Source organism: Cupressus sempervirens, chromosome 3, assembly GCF_028749045.1.
Source record: "Cupressus sempervirens isolate cs-2001-9-10 chromosome 3, ASM2874904v1, whole genome shotgun sequence".
Taxonomy (NCBI): domain Eukaryota; kingdom Viridiplantae; phylum Streptophyta; class Pinopsida; order Cupressales; family Cupressaceae; genus Cupressus; species Cupressus sempervirens.
In genome coordinates, this window is record NC_143120.1 from 338,428,716 (window position 1) to 338,455,091 (window position 26,376).

The 26,376-nt window shown below is 32.1% G+C and overlaps 1 protein-coding gene across 1 annotated transcript; it reads left to right on the forward strand.

Annotated features, from left to right (window-relative positions):
- The first annotated feature begins 20,219 nt into the window (after positions 1-20,219).
- On the forward strand, positions 20,220-21,528 carry LOC149566368 (DNA N(6)-methyladenine demethylase ALKBH1D-like). Its single transcript, XM_089816462.1, has one exon. The coding sequence runs from the start codon at positions 20,220-20,222 to the stop codon at positions 21,258-21,260; it is 1,041 nt and encodes a 346-aa protein (XP_089672588.1). The 3' UTR covers positions 21,261-21,528.
- Positions 21,529-26,376: the final 4,848 nt, after the last annotated feature.

The following is a 26,376-nucleotide window of genomic DNA, read 5'->3' on the forward strand; positions in this document are numbered from 1 at the left end:
ACTAGTGAACTGATTTGAAGTGGAGAGAAAACAAGAGATAAATTGTTCTATCTAGATGAAGATACATATTTATTTGAAAAATTTGAATATTTTGGGTCATAGTATAAGAGGCTATGTCATGTAAAATTTGATAATTTGGTAAGCGCTAGGAAGATGGAAAGAGTTAGAGGATTACCAAGATTGAGAAAATTTGATAAAGTGATGTGCAAACAATGTCAAATGGGAAAATGACAAAGTCTAGTTTCAAAAGAAAGACATATTCTTCTGATGATATTTTAGAGACGGTTCATACTGATTTATGTGGTCCTATTGAAGTGCAAAGTTATTATCATGACAAGTACTTTATTCTATTTTTTGATGATTTCTCTAGAATGATGATTGTGATATTTCTAAAATAAAAATTGGATGCTTTTCAAATGTTTTAGTGGTATTTGGCTAGAGTTGAAAATGAAATAGATAAAAGTATGAAGTTCTTGAGATCAGATAGAGGAGGTGAATTCATATCTGAGGAATTCAATACAATCTATAATGACAAAGGAATCTACAGATAAATGTCAGCACCTAGGACTCCACCACAAAATAGGATAGTTGAAAGAATAAATAGATCAATCATGGACTATTCAAGAATAGTGATGATGGACAAGAATGTTTCACAAAAATATTGGAGAGAAGCTCTAAGTACTTTTTTCTATACAATGAACTAAGCTCAAGTCAAGAAAAGAAAAAAGAAAATCCCTTTTGAACTGTGGTGTGGTTATGCACCTAATGTCAAATATTTCAACATTTTTGGAAGCAAGTGTTATATACTGAAGGATACAAGAAAAGGAAAACTTAATGCAAAAAGTGATGAAGGTATATCCTAGGATATTCCACTAAAAGCAAGGCATACAAATGTTTGAATACTAACACTAAAAAATTTGTGAAAAGTGAAAATGTTAGAGTTGATGAATTTCCATAAAAGAATGAAGAAGAATGCAAGAAGGAACCTGAACATTACAAAAACTTTGTATAAATCTATAAAGGAGAACCAAGTACATTACTTGAACTTGAGAAGAAATATTGTTAATAAATAGCACACTAGCACTATCAATCATCACCAGAAAAGCTCCATTGAGCATTAGCAAGTTTTCAAGCACTAGGTTGTAGGAGCTAAGTCACAAAGAGAGGTGATTGAAGACTAGATAGAGGAATTTAAGTTACAGTGGGAGATATCTGGAGTGAATGAGAAAGTTGAATCAAGAATAATAGAAAGGAGAAAGAAGATCTAGACCTATTTTAGCAAAATATGTAAGGAGACACCATCACCAAATCAAACCATTGGCGACAAAGATTCAAGAGTTGTAACTAGAAACAAATTGAAGAATGATACATGTTTACTATGTGAGTTTGAGCCAAGAATAGTTAAAGATACATTGGGGAATGAAGATTGGATTAAAGAAATGAATGAGTAAATTGATCAAATTGAGAAGAAAAAGACATGGACATTAGAACCAAGGACAAAGGATAATAATGTGATTCGAACCAAGTGGGTATTTAGAAACACGTTGAATGAAAAAGGTGAAGTTACATGGAATAAAGCAAGACTAGTTTTTAAGGGATATGCACAAGAGAAAGGAATTGACTATGGAGAGATTTTTGCCCCCGTTGTAAGGTTGGAAGGATTAAGAACATTTCTTTCATATACTTCTTATAAAGGGTTCAAGGTATATCAAATGGATATGAAATCTACATATCTGAATAGAATCTTGGAATCGAAGAAGTCTACATTGAACAACTTGAAGGATTTGTTGATCCTAGCAAGAGGAACATGGTATGTAAGTTGCACAGAGCATAGTCTGGTTTGAAACAAGTCCTTAGAGTATGGTATGAAAGGTTACATATATATTTGGTTAAAATTGGTTTTGCAAGAATAAATAATGATAGAAATCTATACTTGAAAAGTGAACCTAAGAGTAAGATATTGCTAGCTGAAATATTTTTTGATGATATCATATTTAGAGGACATGATCTATCGTGCAAATGATTTTCTCATGAGATGAAGAAAGAATTTGTAATGTCAATGTTTGGAGAGATTAAATTCCTTTTTGGTTTGCAAGTCTATCAAGTGAAAGGAGGTATATACATTATACAATCAAAGTATAGATCAAGGAGATACCAAAAACCTTTGGATTCAAGACAAGTTGGAACACCTATGGCTTATAGACATAAAATTTCAAAGAATGATGATTTTGCTAAAGTAAATCAGACATTGTATAGGTCAATCATTAGAAAATTGTGATATGTTGTTCATAATAGATCTAACATTGCATTAGTTGTTGGTATTGTTGCAAGATTTTTTGCTAATCCTAAGGAGAATCACATGATTGTTGCGAAAAGCATATTGAGATATCTAAAAGGAATAGAAGACTATGGTTTATGGTACAAGAAGAATGACAAGTTCAAGCTAAGAGTTTACATAGATGTTGATTGGGCTAGAAAATTGATGATAGAAAGAGCACAAGTGGAGGCACTTTCTTTCTAGGCAATAAATTAATTTCATAGACAAGGAAGAAGCAAAATTGTATTTCTCAATCCATAGTAGAAGTTGAATATGTTGCAATAGTAGTTAATTGTTCAAACATTATGTGGATCAAGAAATTTTTGGAAGGTATGAAGAAAGATATTACTAAACCTATGGTGATATATTATGATAACGCAAGTGCTATAAACATATCCAAGAACCATGTGATGCACAAAAAGACCAAGCATATTTCCAAAGTATCATTACTTGAGGGAATTAGTGGAAGACAAAGAAACAAGACTGCAATATGTGAACACAAAGTAGCAGACAGCTTATATATTCAGTAAGGCATTACTTAAGGATGCATTTGTGTATATAAGAGGTAAGTTAGGAGTCTTTCCACAATCTAAAGAAAATTGAGAAGAGATGTGGCATTGCATCAACTATTATGATCAAAATATATTGCAAATTGGTGTAGGAGGTCACACTTTAGGAGTGTTAGTGTAAATAATTAATTATTATTACACTTTACTTAAGTTTATTTAGGTTAATGCATTATCATATTAGTTGTCATGTAGACACCTAGGAGTATGCGTAGTCATATGAGTTGTCTTGTTGACAACACAAGAGTTTGCATATTCATCTGAGTTGTCTTGTTGACAACACAGTTGTTTGCACTCTAATTGAGTTCATGGTATCGACAACATCTCTTTATGAGATAAACCTATGTAAAATTATCCTCTCATCATCACACAAACTCCTATGCTCAATGGAGGATAATCCACTCTTGGTGGACATGTGCTTAGTTGTGAGGCTTATCACTTTGTTGACTCCTACACATTCTAGATGCCTTTATGTACAAGCACTTCTAGTGTGTATTCATCTAATTATCTAATTATCTGATATCCATTCTCATTTGATCATCATTATTCTCTCTTGTGCTATCTATTGAGCTTCTTGATCTTGGTGTTGAATTATTACCTTAGAAAAAATCTTACATGGTATCAAAGTTTTACCAAATTCTTACAAGGAGTTGCCTAAAGATATGAAAATAAAGTCATAAGTATAAGTTGATGAAGTTACAAGATGGTACATAGTGATACAATGAAGAACAAAGATGAAAGAGGGAGTGATATTTCAAAGATCAACTAATACAAAAAGTGATCAAGAGGATGATGTGCATGAAGTGGATGATATCTTTGGAATTGTTGTCAGAGTGGAGAAGTATGACTGTTACCATCTAGTTACAAGAATAGGGAGAAGTTTGTTATGTTACCATCATGAAGAGATGTTAAAGAGGGATTCATTACAATTGGTATTGCAAAGATGAATCAAAATCAGTATCATAGAGGGAGAAGTGTAAGGAAGCAAAGATAGAGCATATCAGAGATTGTATGGATGAGAATTGGAATGAAACCAAGGATAGTAATGAAGATCTAATATAGAGACATAGAGAGAGGTGCACTTGTGAAAAATCAAGAGAAAACTTTTTCCATTCTATGGTAACTAAAGGTGTTAGATGAAGATTGTTGGAAAATACAATTGGAACAATTGCTATTTTGTCATTGATGTCAAACCTTACTAGTAAGACAATTTCTAATAGCATAGAGTGTCATATTAGTTGATTGATTAAGAGGATTTGAAAAGAGAGATAACAAGGTGAACTAGTAAAGTTGTTGATTAAAGAGGAGTAAGTATGTTGGAGTTACAATGGGCACTTGATCAGTTAGTCTTTAACAAGATAATGTGTTGTTGATCATTGTGTAAATCAAAGAAGTTAGATGAGTTGAAGTATGCAAGAGATGTTAGTGTAAAAGGGAAGTTGAGTAAAACATTAGGCTTGACCAAGTGACAGTTCACTAGGTCAATGAAGAAGTTAAAGAAAAATATTAAGAGAGCCAAGTGAAATAGTATTAGTCGAGTGTTGTTAATGGTTGAGCAAGATAAAGATAAAACTAAAGTAGTGACCAATTGCACTATAAGTCAAGCAAAGATAGAATCAGTTGAGACTGAGCTATACAATGATAACCAAGCTTAAGAACATAGTGATGACTAAGTGTTATCATTTTAATAGTTTTTGAAAGAATCAACATTTAACCTATCGACATAGTTGAATTTTCAAATTGGTCAAAATGCATAAATGATAAGGATTGATGGTTTTGGCAATTTAATGCACAAATTGAGTTTCTTAAGTGGTCTATGAAAAGGATTTAATGAGAAGTCTCCAAAAGTTTCAAGAAAGGAGAAGATAGACAGAATGATGGAAAAATTCAATGAATCTGATCAAACCCTCAGATCTATGGTGATTTTTAAGAAAAAAAGATCAAACCCATTTATTTAAGAAGGCACAAAAGATGTTTTTTTGGTTTTGACTAGTGAATTTGTGAAGAACCTATAAAGAATAGAGTTGTAGAGGAAAAGTTAAAAGTTGGCAAAGAGTGATTTCTTGAAGTGTTGCCAAGTAGATTAGAGATTGAGTATATGATGATGTCCAGTCAATGAACTAGGAATGAGTCTAATGGAGATCTAAATTTGCAAAATGAGTTGTATTTTACTAGATCAAACCTAGGTGTTACTTTATAACCATTGTGGCAGTAGAATCCTTTAATCTAGGTTGACCTAATAGACATATTGTAAAATCCTTTAATCAAGGTGACATTCTAATGGAATGATCTAAATAGCTCTAACAAGGCCACTCCCATAGGGTGATTAAATCCTTTAACAAGGTCACACCTAATAGTGTGTTTTTTAACCTTTAACAGGGTTGGATCTTAACCAAGCTTACTTCAAAAGAGTGAAAAGTGGTAGCATGTTACTTGGTGGTTTTACCCAAATTAGATTTCCACGTTAAATCCTAGTGTCATACTTGTATGAATGTTAATTTTATGATGCATGTTATTTATTGTTATATATTTTTGCTATTCACCATATACTAAATAGAGAGATAAGTGATGTTATAATAAGTTGGATTATAAAGAAGTTTCTATATTGGCTTAGTGGATTTATGAGTTTTAATAAGTTGTTAAAAGTTGTTAAAAGTTGTTAAAAGTTTAATTGGTACATCTAGACTTGGGGATAATTGATTCACATCCCCCCAAGTTATTATACTCATTCTAATAGTGATTGTGTAACTAGAGCATAATTGTTACATTAGGCATACTTTAATCATTATACATATGTATTTTTTCTATATATATATATAGTGTACAGTTGCATTTATTGGGTTTATGTTTTAGTGAACAAGTACACAACATCATTTTGCCTAAGATATAGGTTTGAGTGTATCTTTATCCTTGATAATGACATTGAAGATAGTTGCATTGACCATTTTTCATACTAAATTAATATCTTTCCTAGATGTAATGGTGTATCTAAATTGCATTGTTACCCTCAAACTATTGTGTAGAAAAGATCATGGGTTTTTTTGCATATTATTTAGACTAGTGACAATTTTATGCATTTAGGCATCCAATAGTAGTTTTAGTCAAAGATATTTTAATATATGTTGTTAATATATTTTACTATTAATTATTTAATCATCAACAAATTATGCTTTGGGCATACTCTATTGCGAGAATTTAATTAATTAATTCCTTTAACTTATGGAAAATTTCTATTTTGAATTAAATGATTTAATATTTTATTTGATTTATTTAATTTGGGAAAAATCCTTTTTAGATAATGTAGTTTATGTTTTGAAAGTGAATTTTTATTCACTTTTCATTTGATGAATTTTATAAATTTTCTCCAATCCTCTTGTGGAGAAATACATTTATTTCTCATTTGAAGTAGCCTCACTATCAAATTTTTGTGACTAGAAGCTCAATGAATTCATGTCGCAATTGTTCCCCTTCATCCAAATCTATTTTTGGTTTCTATGAAAAAATCATTTATTTCTTTCTATGATGGTTTTGCACCAATTTGAGAGTGTCATTTTAATTATTTCTTCCTTGGAATGTAGTAGTATTATGTAAACCTATGTTCTCCTTGAAATTTATTTTAGAATTAACACCTAATTGGGCTTTCATGAGATTGGGATTTTAGTAAAGAAAGTTTAGTCAGACCCTAATAACCAATGGATTTTAATCTACTCATGATATTTTGAGTTTCATTGTTGGATTTTTTTATGTGTGCCTCAGTTTGTTTGACCCTCCATTTGGAATTTTTTCCCTATTAGCATTCTATTAATTATCCTTTGATGTATTCTAGGATTGTAGTTGGAATATGTGATTAAGATAGACAAAGGAAATTCTAGTTACTTTATATTGTGATCCAAACCTTGGGTTTTAGACTTGTTTTTTGGTTAGTGCACCTAGCTAGTTATTGTCTAAAATGGTCACCCTGTGTGGTTACTTTTTCTTTCTTGACATTTGTGAGTGATTGTGGACTATAAGGCACACCTCAAATCATCCAAGGATTTCTTCTCTTCGAAAATGGGTTAATAGAGTGCACGTTTTCTCCTCCATATTGATCTTATTTTCTTGGCTTATGTTTGTAGCCATTACTTGGGAATTATTTTATATTCTCCTTTTGATTGGTTAAGAATACACCTCCTAGTATGGTTCTAGATATATGTTTTACAAGAATCTAACTAACTTGTGCTCTTGGTTGGAGACTAATTGAGCTTGCCTTATTTTTCTCCTTACGTCTTATGGCTTTAAGCCCTTGATTTTGTGCTTGACTTGCATGCCTTGAGTGTTTGGGATTTGGTTTATTGCCTATTGATTTTTTGGTTATTTATTTTAATTCTTTTTGGATCTCACCCTTGGAGTAGCCCAAGTAGATGGTATGTTTTATACTCATGCCCTTGATAAAATATTTAACTGTGACCATGAAAATGGATTCTTCATCAATGAGACTTCATGAAAAAATCTCAGATCACTCATTTATACTCATGCTTGAATCACACATGACATTCTAGGATTCAATGGTTTCCAAAGTACTAGTTTTCCTTATTTAGTGTTCATAATAGTTTATTGATGGTATTTTCTAGTTTTTGGATAGTTAGAATGTAATTAACTTGTATGCTTAATCATATTAGGAACATTTACCTTACGTTTAAAATGATTTTTTTTGTAAATTTGTGAGGATTGATTAATATTGTGTATGTTTAGTCGTGGCTTATAACTTTGGCTTAGCCTCTTGTGATTCATGGATGTCATTTAGATCCTTCTCAACTAGTCTTGTGAATGTGTGTACTCTATTCCAAGTATGTTATTGTGTTTCCATGAAACCCTTGGAATCACTTGTTAGTCTTTTGTTGGTGTATGATCATGTAGAGATTACGGTTTGCTTCCTTGCATATTTATACATTTATTATCCTTAGGTTTATTCAATGCACTTATGTAAATGATGTTTAATCCATGTTATAAAAAACTGCATATTTGACCCTTTTGTTCCAAGGGCTCCTTGGTAAGGCATTTCATTTGGCATTAGAGCCCATGTTCATACATTGGAATCTATTGGTATATGTTTCTCACATGGTTAATTTTTTTGGCACCATAGAGAGAGAGAGAGAGAGAGAGAGAGAGAGAGAGAGAGAGAGAGAGTTGTGTTGTATTATGAGTAGTGGTATCTTATTGCTTGGGTTTCTAAGCATGAAACTCTTAAGAGGTTCTTGAAGAATTTTCCTTAGTAGCATATGTTGGAGGAAGAGTACCTCCTAGATCTTTGCACATACTAGGAATTGATGATACCCCTACATGAGAACCTCTTGCAAATATTGTAGACCTAATTTTTGGTGTGTTTCTCTAGGTGAAATTTATCTTCTCTACTTAAATATTATAAAGAGGATGTAGCCCTTACTAAGGTAAGACATTTCTTCTGAGTTAGATCTTCAAAAAAATATTTTATCTTTAGAAAAATGAGGCTCTAGGTTGATATGCATATGTTATTTTCTAGTCAACATCATTCCTACTAGTATCAACCATGGACAGAAATAACAGTTACATGCAAATATTTAACCAATATCAAAAAATAATAAATCACATAGAAGAGAATAGAAGACACAAGTATTTAATGTGGTTCACACAATCCCTGGGCTATGTCCACTAATAGCAAGTCCAATATTATTATTATTTAGTGATAATAATAATCTAGTGGTATTGAAATGATATACTACCACAAGAAGCTACAGTATTATCATACATTAGTAAATCCCCAACTCTAACTTGTTTTATACAAGCTTTTGCCACTTACAAAATTAGGGCTAGAATACTTGTGATCAAATAGAAAAATAGCAGTCAATGCTTTTTTATAATAGTAGTCATTGTTGACTTCGGGGGAACTACCCTTGAAAACCCCCATGGGAGCATTTCCCCTCAACCCCACCCTATACTATAATAGGGAGTGCACCTAGGGCACTATCCCAAGACCTCACAAGGGGCATTGCCCCTTTACCCCCATAGAAATAATCTGAGGGAAAACCATGCTAGATAAAACTCTGAGTTTGATTAGGCTCCACATCACAAAAATCTCCCTCTTGGAGACTGATCAAACTCCACAACAATAACCTCCCACTTGGAGACTGATCATAGCACTGCTAAACCTGTAGCTCTATAGAAATATCAAACAACCCTAGACTCTATTGTTCTTTTATCTTCTTCAGTCTAGAAGACCAACTGAAGTTGAAGAGGATTTCAACTTAGATCCCTTGTTACTACCTTGGTAAACATATGATCTACTAGATTATCATCTGTATGTATCTTCTCTAGTTTTAACCATCCATCATCCAAAATTAATTGAATGAAATGATATCATAATTGTATGTTTTTTGTCTTTGAATGTAGAGCATAATTATTTGCAAGATGAATGGTAATCTAGCTATTTGTGAACAAATAATTATCCTTTTGTGGGTGTTCTCTTTTCTTCCATGAATAATTGAAGCCATATCATCTCCTTGGTTGCCTCTATAGTAGCAACATACTTTGCCTTTGTATTGGATAAGGCATTCACCTTCTGTAACCAAGAAACCTAGCAGATTGTTGCCCCACCAATAGTAAATACATAACCTTTAGTACTTTGCCCGATATCAATATCCCTTGCCAAATTTGAGTCAACATAGCCCTATAAATTAGTAGTAGAGCCCCCAAAATGTAAAAACTTACCAGATGTTCCTCTCAAATATCTAAGAATCAATTTGACTGGATTCCAATGCTTAGTTTCAAGATGACTCATATACTTGCTAACAACTCCCATTGCATATGAAATATCTAGCCTTGTACATACCATAGCATACATCAAGCTTCCTATAGTTGAAGTACCTAATACCTTGGACATCTTATCCTCCTTTTTTGGTGTCTTTGGACACATCTCTTTAGTCAACTTCAAATGACTAGGTAAAGGTGTTCTAACAACTTTAGCATTCTTCATAGAGAAACATTGCAACACCTTTGTAATATAATCAGTTTGAGGTAAAGTCAATTTTCTATTTTTTTCGTATCTTTGCAAATCTTCATACCAAGGATTTATTTTTCCACCACCAAATCATTCATAGAAAATGAATATCCTAACTATCATTTCATCCCCATAATGTGATCCATGTTAGACCTAGCTTTGACCTCAAATCCTTGTGGTTATGCCATATATATCTCTTTATCCAAATCACCATGAAGAAAGGTCATTTTAACATCAAGTTGCTCCAAATGTAATCTTCAGTAGCCACAATACTTAAAACAATATGAATAGAAGTCATTTTAACAACAAGAGAAAATATCTCATCAAATCCAATGCCTTTTATCTATACAAATCCTTTTACAACTAACTTGGCTTTAAATCATTTATTCAATCCATCCTCTTCTTTCAACCCATAAATCCATTTATTTTGTAAAGTTCATTTACCTACAGGAAACTTGCATAAGTCCCAAGTTTGATGTTTTAGCGAGAAGCCCATTTTTTCTATCATTGCAGGCTCACACTGAATCTTAGCATCCACCTGCATAGCTTCATCATAACATTTAGGTTCACCAACATCAATTAGTAAAATAGAGCACACAGAGGGGGAAAATCTTTTTGGAACTACTGGAACATCTTCCTTTTAAGTATCGTCCAACAATATATACTCATTTTATTTCTTCTCATGTTGCTACAATAGGATCTTTTTACAATGTTTTCTCATTGAATATGACATCCTTGCTTTTTACAATTTTATAATTTCAAAATCTCAAAGCCTATAACCAAATTCATCAATGTCATATCCAACAAATACATATTTATTTGACTTAGCTTCTACTTTGTTTCTATTTTTAGAATCTATATGTGCAAATTCTTCACAACCAAAGGTTTTGAGAAAAGAATAATTCACCTTCTTACCAATCCATGCTTCCTCTAGAATACCATAACCCAAAGGAACAAAGGGACCTAGAGATTAATCAAACAGAAAATAGTATTGATAGCCTCCACCCACATGTTAAAGGAAAGTCCATTATGTAACCCCATGCTCCTTGCATTCTCCATTATTGTCTTTTTCATGTGTCCAGCCACTCCATTTTCCTGTGTACTCCTTGGAATAATTTTCTATCTACAAATACCATTAGTGGAGCAATAATCTTCAAATTCATAACTACAATACTCACCACCATTACCAAATTTGAAACATTTTAATCTTTTACCAATCTCATTTTCAACCAAGCATTTCCATTTCTTAAAATTTTGAAATACATCATATTTTTGTCTGAGAAAATAAACCCATACTTTTTTAGTTACAACATCAATAAATGTAACATAATAATGAAAGCCACCAAGGGAAGATACCTAAGCTATTCCCCATACATCTATATGCATAAGCTCTAATTTCTTATTTTTCTTTTCCTTCCCACTCTTCACAAAAATCACTCTCTTTTGTTTTCCATGCACACAACTTTCACAAAAATTTATATTGATACATTTTAGAACTAGTAAAACTTTCTTTGAATGAAGTAATTTCATACCTTTCTCACTCATGTGCCCAAGTTTTTTGTGTCATAGCATTGTATTAGAATCTACAATAACTGTTTGTTCTCCCTACTCAACTACAACAATTGTTCCTAAACAATCATTTTTCTCTAAAATAATTGAAGTAGAAGGAACAATATGATATGTACAAAGATATAATGTGCCTACTTTCACACATTTTTCTACTACAAAGGAACCTTCTGAAACCTTCCAAATTTTATCATTAAAAGTAACTATGCAACCCTCATCACTGACTTACACTATTAAAATCAAATTCCTACTCGGTCTTGGAACATGTCGTACCTTATGTAGTAGCCAATGATTCCCATTCTGTGACTTAATCTTAACTTTTCCCTTTCCAAAAATCTAATAGGGTCCATTATCCCCCAAATTAACAAGCCCAAAATCTCCTTGGTCATAATCAATATAATAACCTCTATGGGGTGTAGCTTGAAGTGAAGCCCTAGATTCTAAAACCCAAGAATCATTAACATTTTACAATCAAAGAAGCAAAGCATCCTCTTCAGATTTGTTACTTACCACATTTTCCTCCTTGTTCCCTTTTGGTTTATCTCCTTCATTGTTCTTTTGAGTCCAACAATCTTTCTTCTTATGCCCTAGTATCCCACAATACCAACAATCTAGAAACTACAATGGGTAAAAGCACAAACCTATGTCACCCTTTTATAAAGGAAAAAGGCTAACAAAACTATAACTGTTCATCTTCAATTACATAAAACTGCTAGAATTATTTAGAATTTGATAATGAAGTAAACTAACGAAATTTGTAGAAATGGATCGAGTTTACGATTATAATTTTTAATTAAACTAACAAAATTTGTAGGAATGGATGGAGTTGACGATTATAATTTTTAATAAGTATTTGGAATAAGAATTGATATATTATCTTAATTTTTAAAGACAATTTTTTATTTGCTAAAAAATGCTAAAAATTAGGGGTCTAGTTCTCACCAAAAAACTATATGGATTAAACTTATTTTCCTCTAATCTTAGATTATGTTATAGATAACATGTATATCTAGAACAATCAAAAATAAAAATTGGTTTTAAACCTATATTTTATCTTTTATAATGATTGAAATTTTAACTCACTTGAAATCGACAGTTTTCATCTTCCACCACATTTTTGAAAACAAATCAATTATAACCAAAAGAAAAATTATACAATCTTGAAGAGGACTCTCCCCTCTAGAATTTCATGTGATTTTTAAATTTTTTTGATATGATTTAATATTTTTTCCTTTCTCAAAATTGACATCTTCTCAAGTGTTAAAATATGTACTAGTAGAATTTTTTAATTACAATATAATATATCTAATTAAAATATTATAAACTCTATATGAGAATATTCTTGACTTTAAGCTCTATAAAATGATGTTTATATGTTATTAAAAACATATCATAAGAAATAGTAAGAGTTATTGAAACATTTATTTTCTAAAATAATTATATATTTTTAGTAATTGGATACAAATTAGTATAAAATATGCATTTAATAGACATTTCAATTGGAAAAGTGTGAGAACATATATAACTTAGCTCTAATGAATTTTTCTAGATCATATGTTTGAATAAAATTGAATTTTAAATAGAAATACTCAAATTCAATCATTCTGATGAGTCAACCTGAAAGGTGACACAACTTTGTACTTTTACCTCTCTTGGTCCTCTAAATTGAGACCTCTTCCCCTTTGATTTTCCTCTTGATTTCCCATGATTTCTAGGATTACTTCCTCTCTTAGTCATTTGGCCTCTACTTTGTGTGTTCAAAGCACTTCATGATGTAGATCCACCTAAGGTTTTCCTACGAGTTTCCTCACTCGGAATAACAATAATCACATCATTAAATTTTAGAGTATTAGATCTAGAAACATAATTACTCATAGCCATTCCAACTTTCAAGCAAAGACCACAAAATTAAGAAAGCCCTAATTTTATCATCAAAATTAACATTTACGGAAGATAATGGACTAGTAACTATATTAAACTCATTTAAATGATATGTAATAGATCCACCTTCTGTCATCTTCATATTAAATAAACACTTCATGAGAAATACCTTATTTGAAGTGGAGGGCTTTTCATAGAATTTCACTAGGGTTTGCATCAACTCTTCTATCGTCTTCACTTTTGTAATATTAAATGTCACTGATTGTGCTAGGCATAATTGAAGACTTCCAAGTGCCTTTCTATCTAAAATTTTTCATTCCTCATCTATCAAAGTTCCCTGTTTCTTGGGTTTTCCTTCCAATGGCCACCATAAATTTTTTTGATAAAGATTCCTCCATTTGTAATTTCCATAGCTGAAATTTTTGCCAATTAAACTTCTCAAACTTCAGCTTACCCTCATATGTCATCACTCACACTCAACCATGAGACCTTCCTGTAGATGATAGCTTAAAAAAATGATGATAGTCTGGGCTAAAAAAAATTGATGGCAATTTGGCTCTGATACCACTTGTTAGGATCAACCATAGATAGAAATAACAATTACATGTAAATATAACCAATATCATAAAATAATAAATCACATAGAAGAGAACACAAGACACAAGGATTTAATGTGGTTCACCCAATCCCTGGGCTATGACCACCAATAGCAATTCCAATATTATTATTATCCAATGATTACAATATGCAATCTCTTACAGCTCAATACCACCACAGGAAGCTATAGTATCATCATACATTTTGAAATCCCTAACCCTAAGGTATTTTATAGAAGCTTTTATTTCTTACAAAATTAGGGCTAGAATAAGTCATCTAATAGAAAATAACAACTAACACCTTTTACAATAGCAGAGTCATTCAAGATCCTCAGGACCTCACAAGGGGCACCGCCCCCAAAACCTCGTAGAAATAATCTAAGGGAAAACCATGCCGAATAAACCTCTGAGTCTAATTAGGCTCCACATCACAACAATTCCTATGTAAAAGTTTGACTTTTCTCCCAATCAACCTTCCTAGAGAAGAATATTCTTTTAGATAGCTTGGAGGGATTTGAAACGATAATCCCAAATGGGATCTTTATTAAAGAGGCAATAAAAAATACCACATGTGTTCATATTTAGGAGTTTAAAATGAGCAAAAAAGGGGGAAATATGTTTTCTAAATAGGGGTGAAGAGAAGTTACAGAAAAGGAGTGTGGGGCAGTATTTTTTGAAAATAGGGGGATTCTTAGTATGCCTCGAATGCATGTTCTATGATTTAGGTTCACAAAGTGAAGCCCCAATATGTTACATTGGTTCTTCATTGTTTAGATTTGATTGATATAGATTCATGTAATCCTACTAGCTATACACCAAAGAATTGGTCAAAACCACCCTCACTAGTAAGCTAGTCATGCATCTAGTTTCATCAAAAAAATGGTATAAGGAGAGAAAATATTCAACATATAAAATATCCTCTTAAGAAGAATGAAGGATTTGATAGTGTGTAAGTAGGGAAAGACGTTACAATTAATTAACCAAAAATAGTTATCCTTTCATTGGTTTAAATGGGAGATGAACTATGATCAAACTCAAAAAAAAAAATTACCAAAAGTGCAACCTCCAAATAATTTGGTTATTGATGATATACATTTGAAAGGGACTTCTTATAGAGTTATAAATATTTTAGCATAGATAATGTAATATCTAAGCTTCCAAGATGATGAGACAAAGACTAAATATAATTTCTCCATAAGTGTATATTGTGTCTCACCCCATCCTTCATCGTCTTCTATCTAGCATTCATTACTATACATATATTATTTATCAATTTTATAAATCAACTACATTCCAACAACTTAAATATTGTTGCAAGATTATGAAAGCCTTCACATCTAGACTTAACACCTTTTCAAATCATTCTTGCTCTTATAACCTCTATGAACTTTAAAACCCTAATTACATGCTAAGGTTTTTGCATTGTTCTTTGTATCACATTCTAAATTCCAAGTTGCACAATCCAAATTTAAAATGTCTAATTTAGGATAGTCTTTTAATCCATCACATGTCATCTACTATTATTTCTATCAAACTTTTGAGACAACATTCTAGGGACTTGTTACAAGGAGAAGTTCCTTGCTTAGGAAACTCGGTAAACATATTTATCAACATAATCATTTCTTTGTATATCTGAATATCTAAACACATCTTGTTATCAAGTTTAAATTTGCAATCCAAAGTTATTTCTTCATATGTTACTAATTTAGGTCATTTTTAAATTAAAAGGATTGACCTAGAGTGAAGTTTTTTATTTTTGCATCTAACACATCCATAAATAGCTAGATTTTAATTATGATCAAATTAATAAACAAAGTTCTCTTAACAATTAACATCAAGTAAATACTCTTTCTTTATATTCCCTTTCATATTTACATCATGTGATCATATGTAGAAATGTTTATTTGATTTATTTTCAAATGTAAATGTTGTTGGAGAGAGTCGGAATATTAGTTTCCCAAATTTTTTAAGAAACATGATTTTCTTTATATAGTGAGACAACTTATGATATTATCATTAATTTTTTAGTGAAATTCATTGATTTATATTTAATAAGTATTGACTCATACAAATCACTTTGTTATAAGAATGAAGTGTCCACTATCCCATAAATAGAATGGAAAACTTTTATAACAAAATCTAATATTTGAATCTTATAATTTACACAAATCTCTCACCAAAATGAAAGATCCACTAAAACACTTGATCAAATGAATTCTTAGAAAACAAGAGCTCTGAGAGAGATAGAGTCCCTGCCTTTTGCTATAAAAAGAAGATAGATTTTAATTTGGTTGGTTAAAGCATAATGTTTGAGTGCTTAAGAGAGAGAAAAGAAAATGTCAACATAGTCAGATATGATGCACATTAGCATGCATTTTTGTAAAGGTGTCCAAGGTGGTCCCAAAATGTAACAAGTGCCACATAATGGCTTAGTAGTTGGCTTTGGCTTTTATATAAATATAATTTTAATTTAATAAATTTATTATAGTTTATAAAATATTTTAGTTAATAAAAATATTAGATAATTATAGTTTTCTATAACGATATTAATTGTAATTATAATTTAAATTTTATTTATAAATATAATTATTAATATATATGTTCTATTGTATATATGTCATCTCATAATATTATATTAGAAGTATATTAAAATATGAAAGTAATAATATTTTATAATAATAATATATAATAATATTTCTCAAACTATTATATAATATAGGAAATATCACTTTTTAGTATTTTTAATTGAATGACAAATATTATATTATAAAAAATATAAAATTTAAAAAAAAAAAAAAAAATCAAATCATTTACATTAAAAAATATTAAACATTAATGTTTAATATTCACCTTAATAAAAATGAACTCTTAAAAAAAATTTAGTTTTAAAATCCACCTAACCAATATAAGAGATAAATGAATTCAACCAATCAAATCTTAGAGAAATAATTTCTTAAAATTGTAACGTTAATAATCATGCATCTATGCTCAACATATTAGTTTGATAAAAGATTTACAATCAATAAATTTTTAAATCATACAAACCGAAAAAATTACTCACTAGTTAAAGCATAAATTCTAAAAAGTATCACAATAGTACTCAACCTACTGGAAAGTACTAATAAGACCAATAACTATGTCATTACTCATGTGTAATATGGTGCATTGATATGACATCACATGATTTTATTTTTTACAAAGTAATACTCATAATTAAATAATTTAATACTTTACATGTTTCTTAGTGTTACAAATTTAAGATATTATATATTTTTTATTTAAATGTATTATATTATTTTTATTTTATTTAAATAAGATTTTTTTTTATTAAGAGGCAGATTCTCTTATCCATGATGAAAATCAAGATATTGTCTAACATGTTGATTGTTAAATGCTTCAATATTACTTTTATGAAAATAATTATAATTAATATATTACTTAGATATATAGAATTATTTTTAATTTTTAATTTAGTATATATATTATACCAGTATAAAATTAGCTTCAATTTTAGAAAAATCAAATTATTTAATGAAAAATCAAGTAATCAAATATAAAAAATTATTTATTTTTACAATTAAAACTATATTAATTTAGAACTTAACTGTATTTCATCAAGTTCAGTAAGAGAGCTTCATGGAAATATTTAAAGATAAATAAAGCCATTGAAAAGAACATTTTCTTGATAGAAACTTGGTTTTCTATAAATTAAAAATTAATTGTGCACCATCACCTAGTTTTGTGCCTTAATACTTATGCACTCGTTTAAGTGCATAAAGTTAATTACAATTAACTAATAATTTTCAAATTAATCCACTTGTAAGTGTGATAATTAGTTTATTTTTGTCGTACATTTTTAAAATCAGTAAGTCACTAATTATATGTACTTTTATTAGCATCGACGAAAAAGGTAAAGGAGAAAAATGTATTTTCGAAATCGAAATTAGTTAAAATTAAAAAATCTCATGACAATGGTAGGTTTTTGCCATTTAATGTCACGTGAATGGAAATTTTATCTCTATCATTCTCTAATTTTTTAAATCACTTCTCTGGCCACCACCGCCGCCTTTCAAAGGTCTCTATTCAAGTTCATCTGTATCGATGGAAAGTGTAAATCTTCAACTTTTACAGCCCATTTGGTTGCAGGCATAGGAATGGAGAATTGGAATGAGAATGAGAATGGAAAAGAGCAATCCCATTCTTGTTTGGTTAACTTGGTATTTAATTGGGAATATGTTATTCCCTTATTTGTACAAAATTGAAATTGGAATACAGTTAAGTTTATATTTTAATATATGAATTGTTGGGAGCTTTGCGAGCATACATAGAACGTACAAAAACTAAAGAGTCTCACTTCTCCATTCACAATTATACTCATGAATTTTAACACCAAAAAGTCACTACCATGATGATAAATCTACATCCTCATCTCTGTTGGGCTTCATACCTCAACCCATTACAAATTTAATTATCAACTAATTCGTTTGTGTTCAAACTTAAAAAAGGTTGCAAACCTAATCAAGGATTTTATTAGAAAATTAGCAGTCGCCATAATGAGACAGCAAGCCAAGAAGCACAAAAGCCTAGAAAGCTTATTGAGTAGAAACAAACTAATAAATACGAGATTCAAAATCTGGGCACAAAAAAACATTTTAGTTGATTTGGCAAAGCCATTTGTTTGAAAAACATGCTCATTCTATTTTGATTTTTCCTTTTTTACTAGGCTCTAATATGACCCTCAGACCTACTTGATTCACATTGAGGAATTAACGTGGGCACTCAATAATAGTTTTGATTTTGTACTCTCTGTTAATAGCAAAATACAAGAACATACCTTTCAATAGCAAGATAGCTGTGCTCAAGCTGTCAAGGATGAAGGAGTTAGTGCACACCCATAGAATGAGTAGGGGGGCCTTCATAGCGTTCAATGTGGCTATAACAAATAAGGGTTTTGTTGAAATCAATCTCCTGAAACGATGGAGTGAAATGGCAGAAATATCCTAAGCGGGAGTTTTTCTATGGACCCAACCAAATATACAATTTGCAATATGTTGGGGAAAGTGAGATTGCTGGACTCGACGGATTATAGATTTTGTCATATGTTGGGGGAATGGAATTAGCCCATTCCAATTACAAGTTTTTTTAAGAATGGATAAAAGTTCATTTTGGGCTAAAATAGGAATTCGAAATCCTATTCTCCAATCCCATTCCATGTAGCAAACAAAGAATTAGAAACATATTCTAATTTTCTAATCCTATTCACATCCTATTCCACTAACCAAATGGGCCCTTAGGGCTTCAAGAGTACTACGAGAAGGCAATCTCTGCATCGAATATCATAGGGGAATTGTTAAAGTTGAAGGCAATAACTCAAACCAAAGAGGCTTATCTATGCCTATGCACTATTAAGATGTCATTTCAAGCACAATGCTTTCAGATTGAACAGTGGGTATTGAGTTACCACATGTAGGTAAACATAGTGTTTTTTCTTTCTTCCTGGTGCAGATGATAGGAAAATAATTTGTTGACAACAACTTCTAGAATTCCATGATATCCCTTTAAGTACATCAGTTAGAGGGCTAAAAATATTTTCTAGAAGACTATAGCTCTAATTTTCATATACTTTTGAAGAAGCATAGTGAACGCTCACTTCTGCTTGGCATGACTAAAGCCAATGCAAAGTGTAATACCTGTAACATTAACTTATAAAGTGAAATAGAATGAGATTGGGCAATCATTATCCATTCCCTTTATCCTACACTCGACTGCTGACATCTATGAGTCATTAGTTGCAGTTGAATGTGGAACCTAGAAATTTAATTCTCATTTTTTTATCAGAAAAATAATTTTACCCCTGACTAAATTAGTATTAGCCAATCAAAAAATAAGAATTAGTGTTTGAAAATCAATTTAAAAATAAAAGAATTTATGAACTTTAAAGTTCATTAGTTTTAGTTAAAAACACTAATTGTGTCCATCCACTGAAAACATTAGGCTAATAAAAATAGGCCCAATACTAGAAACTTATAAATATCATCTAAATAAATAAATGCTGAAGGGACTTTTTTTTTTTTTCAGAAGTCTCTCCTCAAAGTTGATTCAAAATCTTTAGGGGCCCGTTTGGTGAGCGGAATAGGACTACGTATTTTGGAATAGAACGTATTCCTGTTCTCCGTTTGGTTCAGCGAATATTTGATGGAAATTCGCGGACCCGATAATTTATGTTTTCTAAAATTAAAAAAAATGGAATAGGAATACGTATTCCAATACCACCTATTTTGATGAAATTGCAAAATTCCATTTTTGGGCCAAAAATAGAATACGTATTCCATTTTTGCTTCGTATTCCAATCCCGTTTTGGTGCATCCAAACAAGAAATTCACAATTTTTGGAATACGTATTCCAGAATACGTATTCGTATTCCGCTCACCAAACGGGCCCTAGGGGGTTTGCCGGGCTGTTTAGCCGATTCTGTCTTGCCCGCTGAGGGGCTACCGAAAGTTGACATGAGGGGAATGTGGAGGGCAGCAGGAGGAAAACTTGATGTTTGCAGAGGCATTGTTCTAAATACTGCACTGGCAAAACTCGACATATCTAGACGCACTGTTCGAAATGTTTCAGTGGAACCGCTTGATTTTTGCAGAGCAGTAGAGAGCAGTGAACACCAGAATACAATCGTGAAATTGAATCCTGGCATGTTGTTGTTGAAGAATTGGTTGGAGAAGGAAGAACAAATTGATATAGTGAAGACATGTTTAAGGCTGGGTAATGGTGAAGGGGGATTCTATAGGTGGAAAAGGAGTTTGTGGATGATGTGCCTCGGAAAGAGCTGGAACCCTGATTTACACTATTACGAAAACGTACGCTCTTCATATGACTATGCAATTCCGCCACCAATTCCTCCACATTTTGTTTCCTTGGTCGACAAAGCTATTCGGGCAGCCCATAGTGTAGAGGATGAGAAAGTTCTGCCAAGCATGCGTCCTGATGTCTGTATTGTCAATTTCTATGAAGAATGTGGGAGGTTAGGGTTACACGAGGACAGGGATGAAAGCCCCCAAAGCTTGAAGAGAGGGCTGCCAGTGGTATCATTCTCATTTGGTGATTCGGCAGAGTTTGTGTATCATACTGTTAGCAGATATAGAGATGAGAACGCCCAGAGAATCATGTTGAATTCTGGAGATGTTTTGATCTTTGGAGGCCCATCTCGGCGTGTTTCGCACGGCATATCTCGTCTCGATCTTCACACTGCTCCCAAATGGCTTGTTCGACGCACTGGACTTGCAGCAGGACGGCTAAACCTCACTTTCAGGCAGATTTGAGACCTCTCTTAATTTTAATTTTAATTTAGTATTGATATTAATAGGAATTCAATTGTCTCCAGGGCATTTTCTGTATTCCAATTTCAACCATAGGATTTTAACCTGGGACTCTTTATTTCATTGTTCGAGTATCGGGAAAGTTTGTTTTGGTAATGGCAACTAGGGACATCAGTTTTTTCCCATGGCATCCTTTCGTGGATGGGCATTTAAGCAATTCAGTGTTCCCATGATTTACCAACCATATTAATGCAGTGCCCTATTAGTGGAATTGGAAAGTGTATTTCAAATTTGATTGTTATTTAATTCCTCAAATATTTGCATACTTTTAGTCTGCCACGAATTCTTTTGAATGTTTGATAGTTGTACGGGGACCAGTTTTGCTTGGTGAGACATTTTCAACCACTTTGCATTCGTTGTTCAAACAGATCCTTTCAGTTTGTCAAATGTATGATGTAGTTGGTTGGGGACTTTTGTATTGGGGCTTAACTATAGTAGAAAAGCATGGGAGCTGATCTTAGTATTAACAACTGGAAGTGAAAATACTGGGCGTGTCATGATAATTAATGCTAAATCATTGACCTACAGCAGAAGAGCTCCTGAAGAATTAGATCTTAATAACACAGTTGCACATGATCGAGATCTTATAAAACACTCCCCAAGTAAAATGATGATTTACTTGATACTTAACAATTTATACAACCCGTGTTAGTTGATAAGATGATCCATAGGCTCCTATTATTCTTGTGTAGTTGATAAGATGATCCATAACCTACTATTATTCTACTGTGTCCCATCACCGTTGATTGCCTTAGTATATGTTTTGCCATCTTTCAGTCCTCTTTACTTGCCCTTGCTTCTTGTTGAATTTTAGTATCTTTGCTGCTAACTGGCACTGCACTTGTTGATTTCCATCCTTAAAGTGCTTTGCAGGCTTGATGTGGTGTCCTGTGATTGTTTATGTTTACTTTGTGTTTGTGAGTTGTGACCTATAATTTGTTTTTCTCTCACTATTCATGAGATGTGAATCTTCCCATTGTGATTGTGTTTCTGTTATTAGGAAATCTGACTGAGAAATTGCTGGTTTTGATTTAACTATGACAGTTCCATTTTGTTTCCCAGAGTGTGAACTGAAGGTTCAGGTGGGCAAACTGAAGGGTCCTTCTTGGTTCTGTGCCCGTTGATTACTAACTTTGCCCCAAAAGTTTCATCCTTTTGTGTCTAAAGTACTCTTCAAATACAAATTCATTTCAGGAGCTGAAGGATTGAGGTTCGACTCTCATCCTTTGCTCAACCACTGAATCTGTTGCATGCCTGGTCCTGTTTTGTCAATTTTGTTTGCCTTATTGGTATTTTTACCTTAGGCTACGTTTATCACCATTCCATAGTGGATTTAGTTAGTTCTAATTAATCCATTCTGTTGACATGACACACAAGACACTCATGAATGCTGTGAAATTTCCAAAATTACACCATTTGCATCCACATTACCTTGGTTCACGACTAGCCTAAGAGAGGCTTTGAGTTTATGAATCAAGAAGAATATACACTAATCTTGCATATTTAGTTTGCATTTCACACGTTCCAATTTTCTTTGAATTACTTATTTTGATTACATTCTTATTTTAATCCATTGAAGAGGTTTGGAGGTTTATATCTGACCTTTTTAGCATTTTGGTAGTTAATTTACATTGCATTATATACCACCATTTTGGCATTTTGGTATTCACACTACATTGCATTATATCCCACCATTTTGGCATTTTGGTTTTCACATTACATTGCATTATATCCCTCTGTTTTGGCATTTTGTTATTCGTAGTATATTGCATCTTACATTGCGAATCTATCTGTGGATTTACAAGTTTTGAGGTTGGTAGGTTCAGGAATTCTTAGCTGATAGCAATGTCCTTTCTCTCACTCATCATACAAGTTTAAATAGTCTGCAATGCGTTTTCAGTTAAGATTTTAGACTGCTTTTTAGTTAATTAAATCTTCTGTGCTTGGAATTGCTTCGCTGTGTTTTGTATGATTGGACTCTGCCTTTGCTTTGCTATCATGTTAGCTTAAATCTGGATGTAAGCTTAAAGATATTGCAAGCAGCAAAAACAAAAACAAAAGTAACATGGGAAATGATCTATGGGTCCACATATTCTCGTTCTTATTCCAATTCAGTAATTAGATTTAGGATTGGTCGTTTTATAAATGAAGATAATCTAAATGCAAGTTGTCTGTTGAACCTCTGTTTCATCTGTTTTTACTCTAAAGTAGAATCAAGGATTTAGTGTGTTAGATGTCTTATTTTTACTTCTTCATTTGTGTTATTGGAGTATGGTTAAAGTGATTTTTTGAGCATTATTAAAGTGATTTGTTTGCGTACTTTTCTTGCATTTAGATCAGCTGATGCATCTGATCTACTCAGCAAGCCATCCGATTTTATGCTTGTAAGCATCTTGGGATTTTAACCATCTTGTGGGTCAACCTTCTTTTGTTCTTGCTGCTCTCTTTCTTCTTGTTTGCCAAATCAGCCTTCTTTTTTGTTTGTCTTATTCTTTGTTGATTCTTCCATTTTCTTTGAATCAATCAACTTGCTTCTGCTGTTTGCCCCTGGGTAAATACATGGTTGGTTATCATCTTCTAATTTTTTGTAAGACCCTTGGAAGACCCTATGTAATCTAGATGCTTCACCAGCCCAATCTTTAGAACCTAGCCAATTTTCCCAATCTATGCCGGCAATATCCATTTATCTTTTTTAAACTGCACTATGAAGGTTTCATGCCCATCTATACAAATTTTTAACTTCTGCACATAAATCTCGTAAAGCTGAAATGAGGTCAAAATGCTTCTTTTGTCCTTCATCTTTAGCCTTTTTAAATCCGTTGCCCTTGTAAACATGTATATCCCATCCAACTTCTCGTATGCTTTCTGTCAATTTGATAAGGATGATCACAACATAACAATTAGCTTTAAATTGGAGACATTTTTCAAAAAGTGGGGAGAACACCAAGATGTTCAATCTGATCAATTAGCTTTTTAACTTTGGGAGCCTTTAGGGAACAGTGGTCTTCATATCTTAACTCGGTCTGCCAAACCTCTGCGGAATTAAGTGTTGATAATATTGCTAAGGAGAAAACTTCTCAAAATATCGAACTTTACAGAGAAGGGATATATGTGTAAGCAAGTCAAGCAAAGTCCAAGAACATATCAAGATCCCCATTCATCATGCCTGTATTCTAATGTGTGGACCTGAAAGAATTCCTACGTCAAGTTCTCCTTCAAATTTCCTTATAATTGTAGTTTTTGCCCATATGAAGACACTGCTTGAGGTTTAAAATAATAAGCGTTTCTCAGTAATGGTAATTTAAATCTGCCTCATTTTTTTGTTTTTTTTTTCAATGGAGGGTTCAGACCTGCAAAGGAACCCAGCGAGGCACGAAGCCTGCGAGGCCACCACATACACTTTTTAGGGACCCGATACAGGCCTACTCATGCCTGAAACCTCTTCAAACAAATGTTTCTGTAATGTTTTACTATTCAAGCCCGGATTTAATTATTAGGAATAAATCCCCCGAACTGGCAGTACTGATTAGATTGTAAATAAAAAAAATTAATGTGAGGAGTTCAAAAAATGTATCATTGTCCTTGTTCTCGAAGAAGGATCTTGCTTTAGTTGATTTCTATACTGTGTGAGAAAGAATTTTAATTTCCTTTGTTTTTCGCGGCTCCTTTTAATTCTACCATTTGGTCATTAGTCATAGATTATCGTTTTTTATTCAGCCTAAGTAGTTGAGTTTTTTTTTTGGGTAGTGTATGAGTTTTACGTCATTGGTGATTATATGATGAATATATTAATGTTTTCTCCTAATAATGCTATTAAAGATTTTCTAAAAGATTATGTTGTTTGATAGATATATGTATCAAGGAAGGTAAGCTAAACTAGATCAAAGCATTGTATGCCTTGATATATTCCGATGGGCAATGATAGAATACTAAAAAAAAAGGCAATTAGAAGAATAATTAATATTAATTAGATGAATAATAATACATATATCATTTACTTCTAGGGTATATGTTTTTGTCATTGTATTGAAAAGTCATTTTTCATTTTGATTCATGAATGTTGTTAGCAATGGAGAGCAGATTCTTCTGAATGGGGAGCCCCCAACAACACTTGTAGGATCCCTAGATGATGGTGTCAGGGGTCCCATTGTAACGAAGAGTGCTTGTGCAATTGTTAACGTTCAAACATTCGATAAGGTTGGGCTTTGATAAGGTGGAACAAACAAAAGAATATAATGGAACTATGTTCGAGGAGTGTAAACGGAGATTGCCATAGGGAATTGAACCAATTTGTTACTTCAAAGTGTGCCCAAACAAAGGAAGGAATTATTAGAAAAAGAGAACAATAGATTAAAAACGGAGAGGCTAAACATGAGGCTTGTTATCATTGAATAATAGATGCATATTTATACAATATCTTGACCCATCAACATTCTTAAATGATGACAACAAACTATTTTATGATTGACAATAAACACATAAACTTGACAGTTAACTGAAATTGATGGAATCACTAAAACTAATGAAATCCTAACTCAACCACATCTACAATTAGATATTGATTCAAACTAAAACTCTTTGACTCACACCTGAATTGAACTTATGTTGCCAGCAACTCATATAAGGTTTGCCACATGTGCAACAATTATTTATTTACTACTATTGGAACATTAACTCCAACACCCCCACTTAATGTGACAACTAAAGGAAACATTGTGTAGAAATTATACTTTGAAAATAGGTCATAGAGGAGTAAGACTTCCTCAAGTTGCTAACAATTGATAGTATAGTCATGCAACTATCATCCATCTTTGAAACACTATTGGACACACCATCTCCACATGAAACGCCTAATAACCCTCGTAAAAGTATGATGCCAAGATTTTAGATTTTTGGATCTTCTTGAAATATTGGACACCAATCCACATGTGTGTCTTGTAACCCCAATGAGGCATAGTTTCTCTGATCTATTAGCACCTTAGACTATTGAGCATCTATCTAGCCTTTACTACATCATTTCCTATTTTTAGAGCATGAACTTCAAAATAAAATAACACTA

Bases quoted from the DNA above. Each gene is read 5' to 3' on its own strand.
- LOC149566368 (XM_089816462.1), top strand. From the start codon at position 20,220: ATGAAATTGCAAAATTCCATTTTTGGGCCAAAAATAGAATACGTATTC.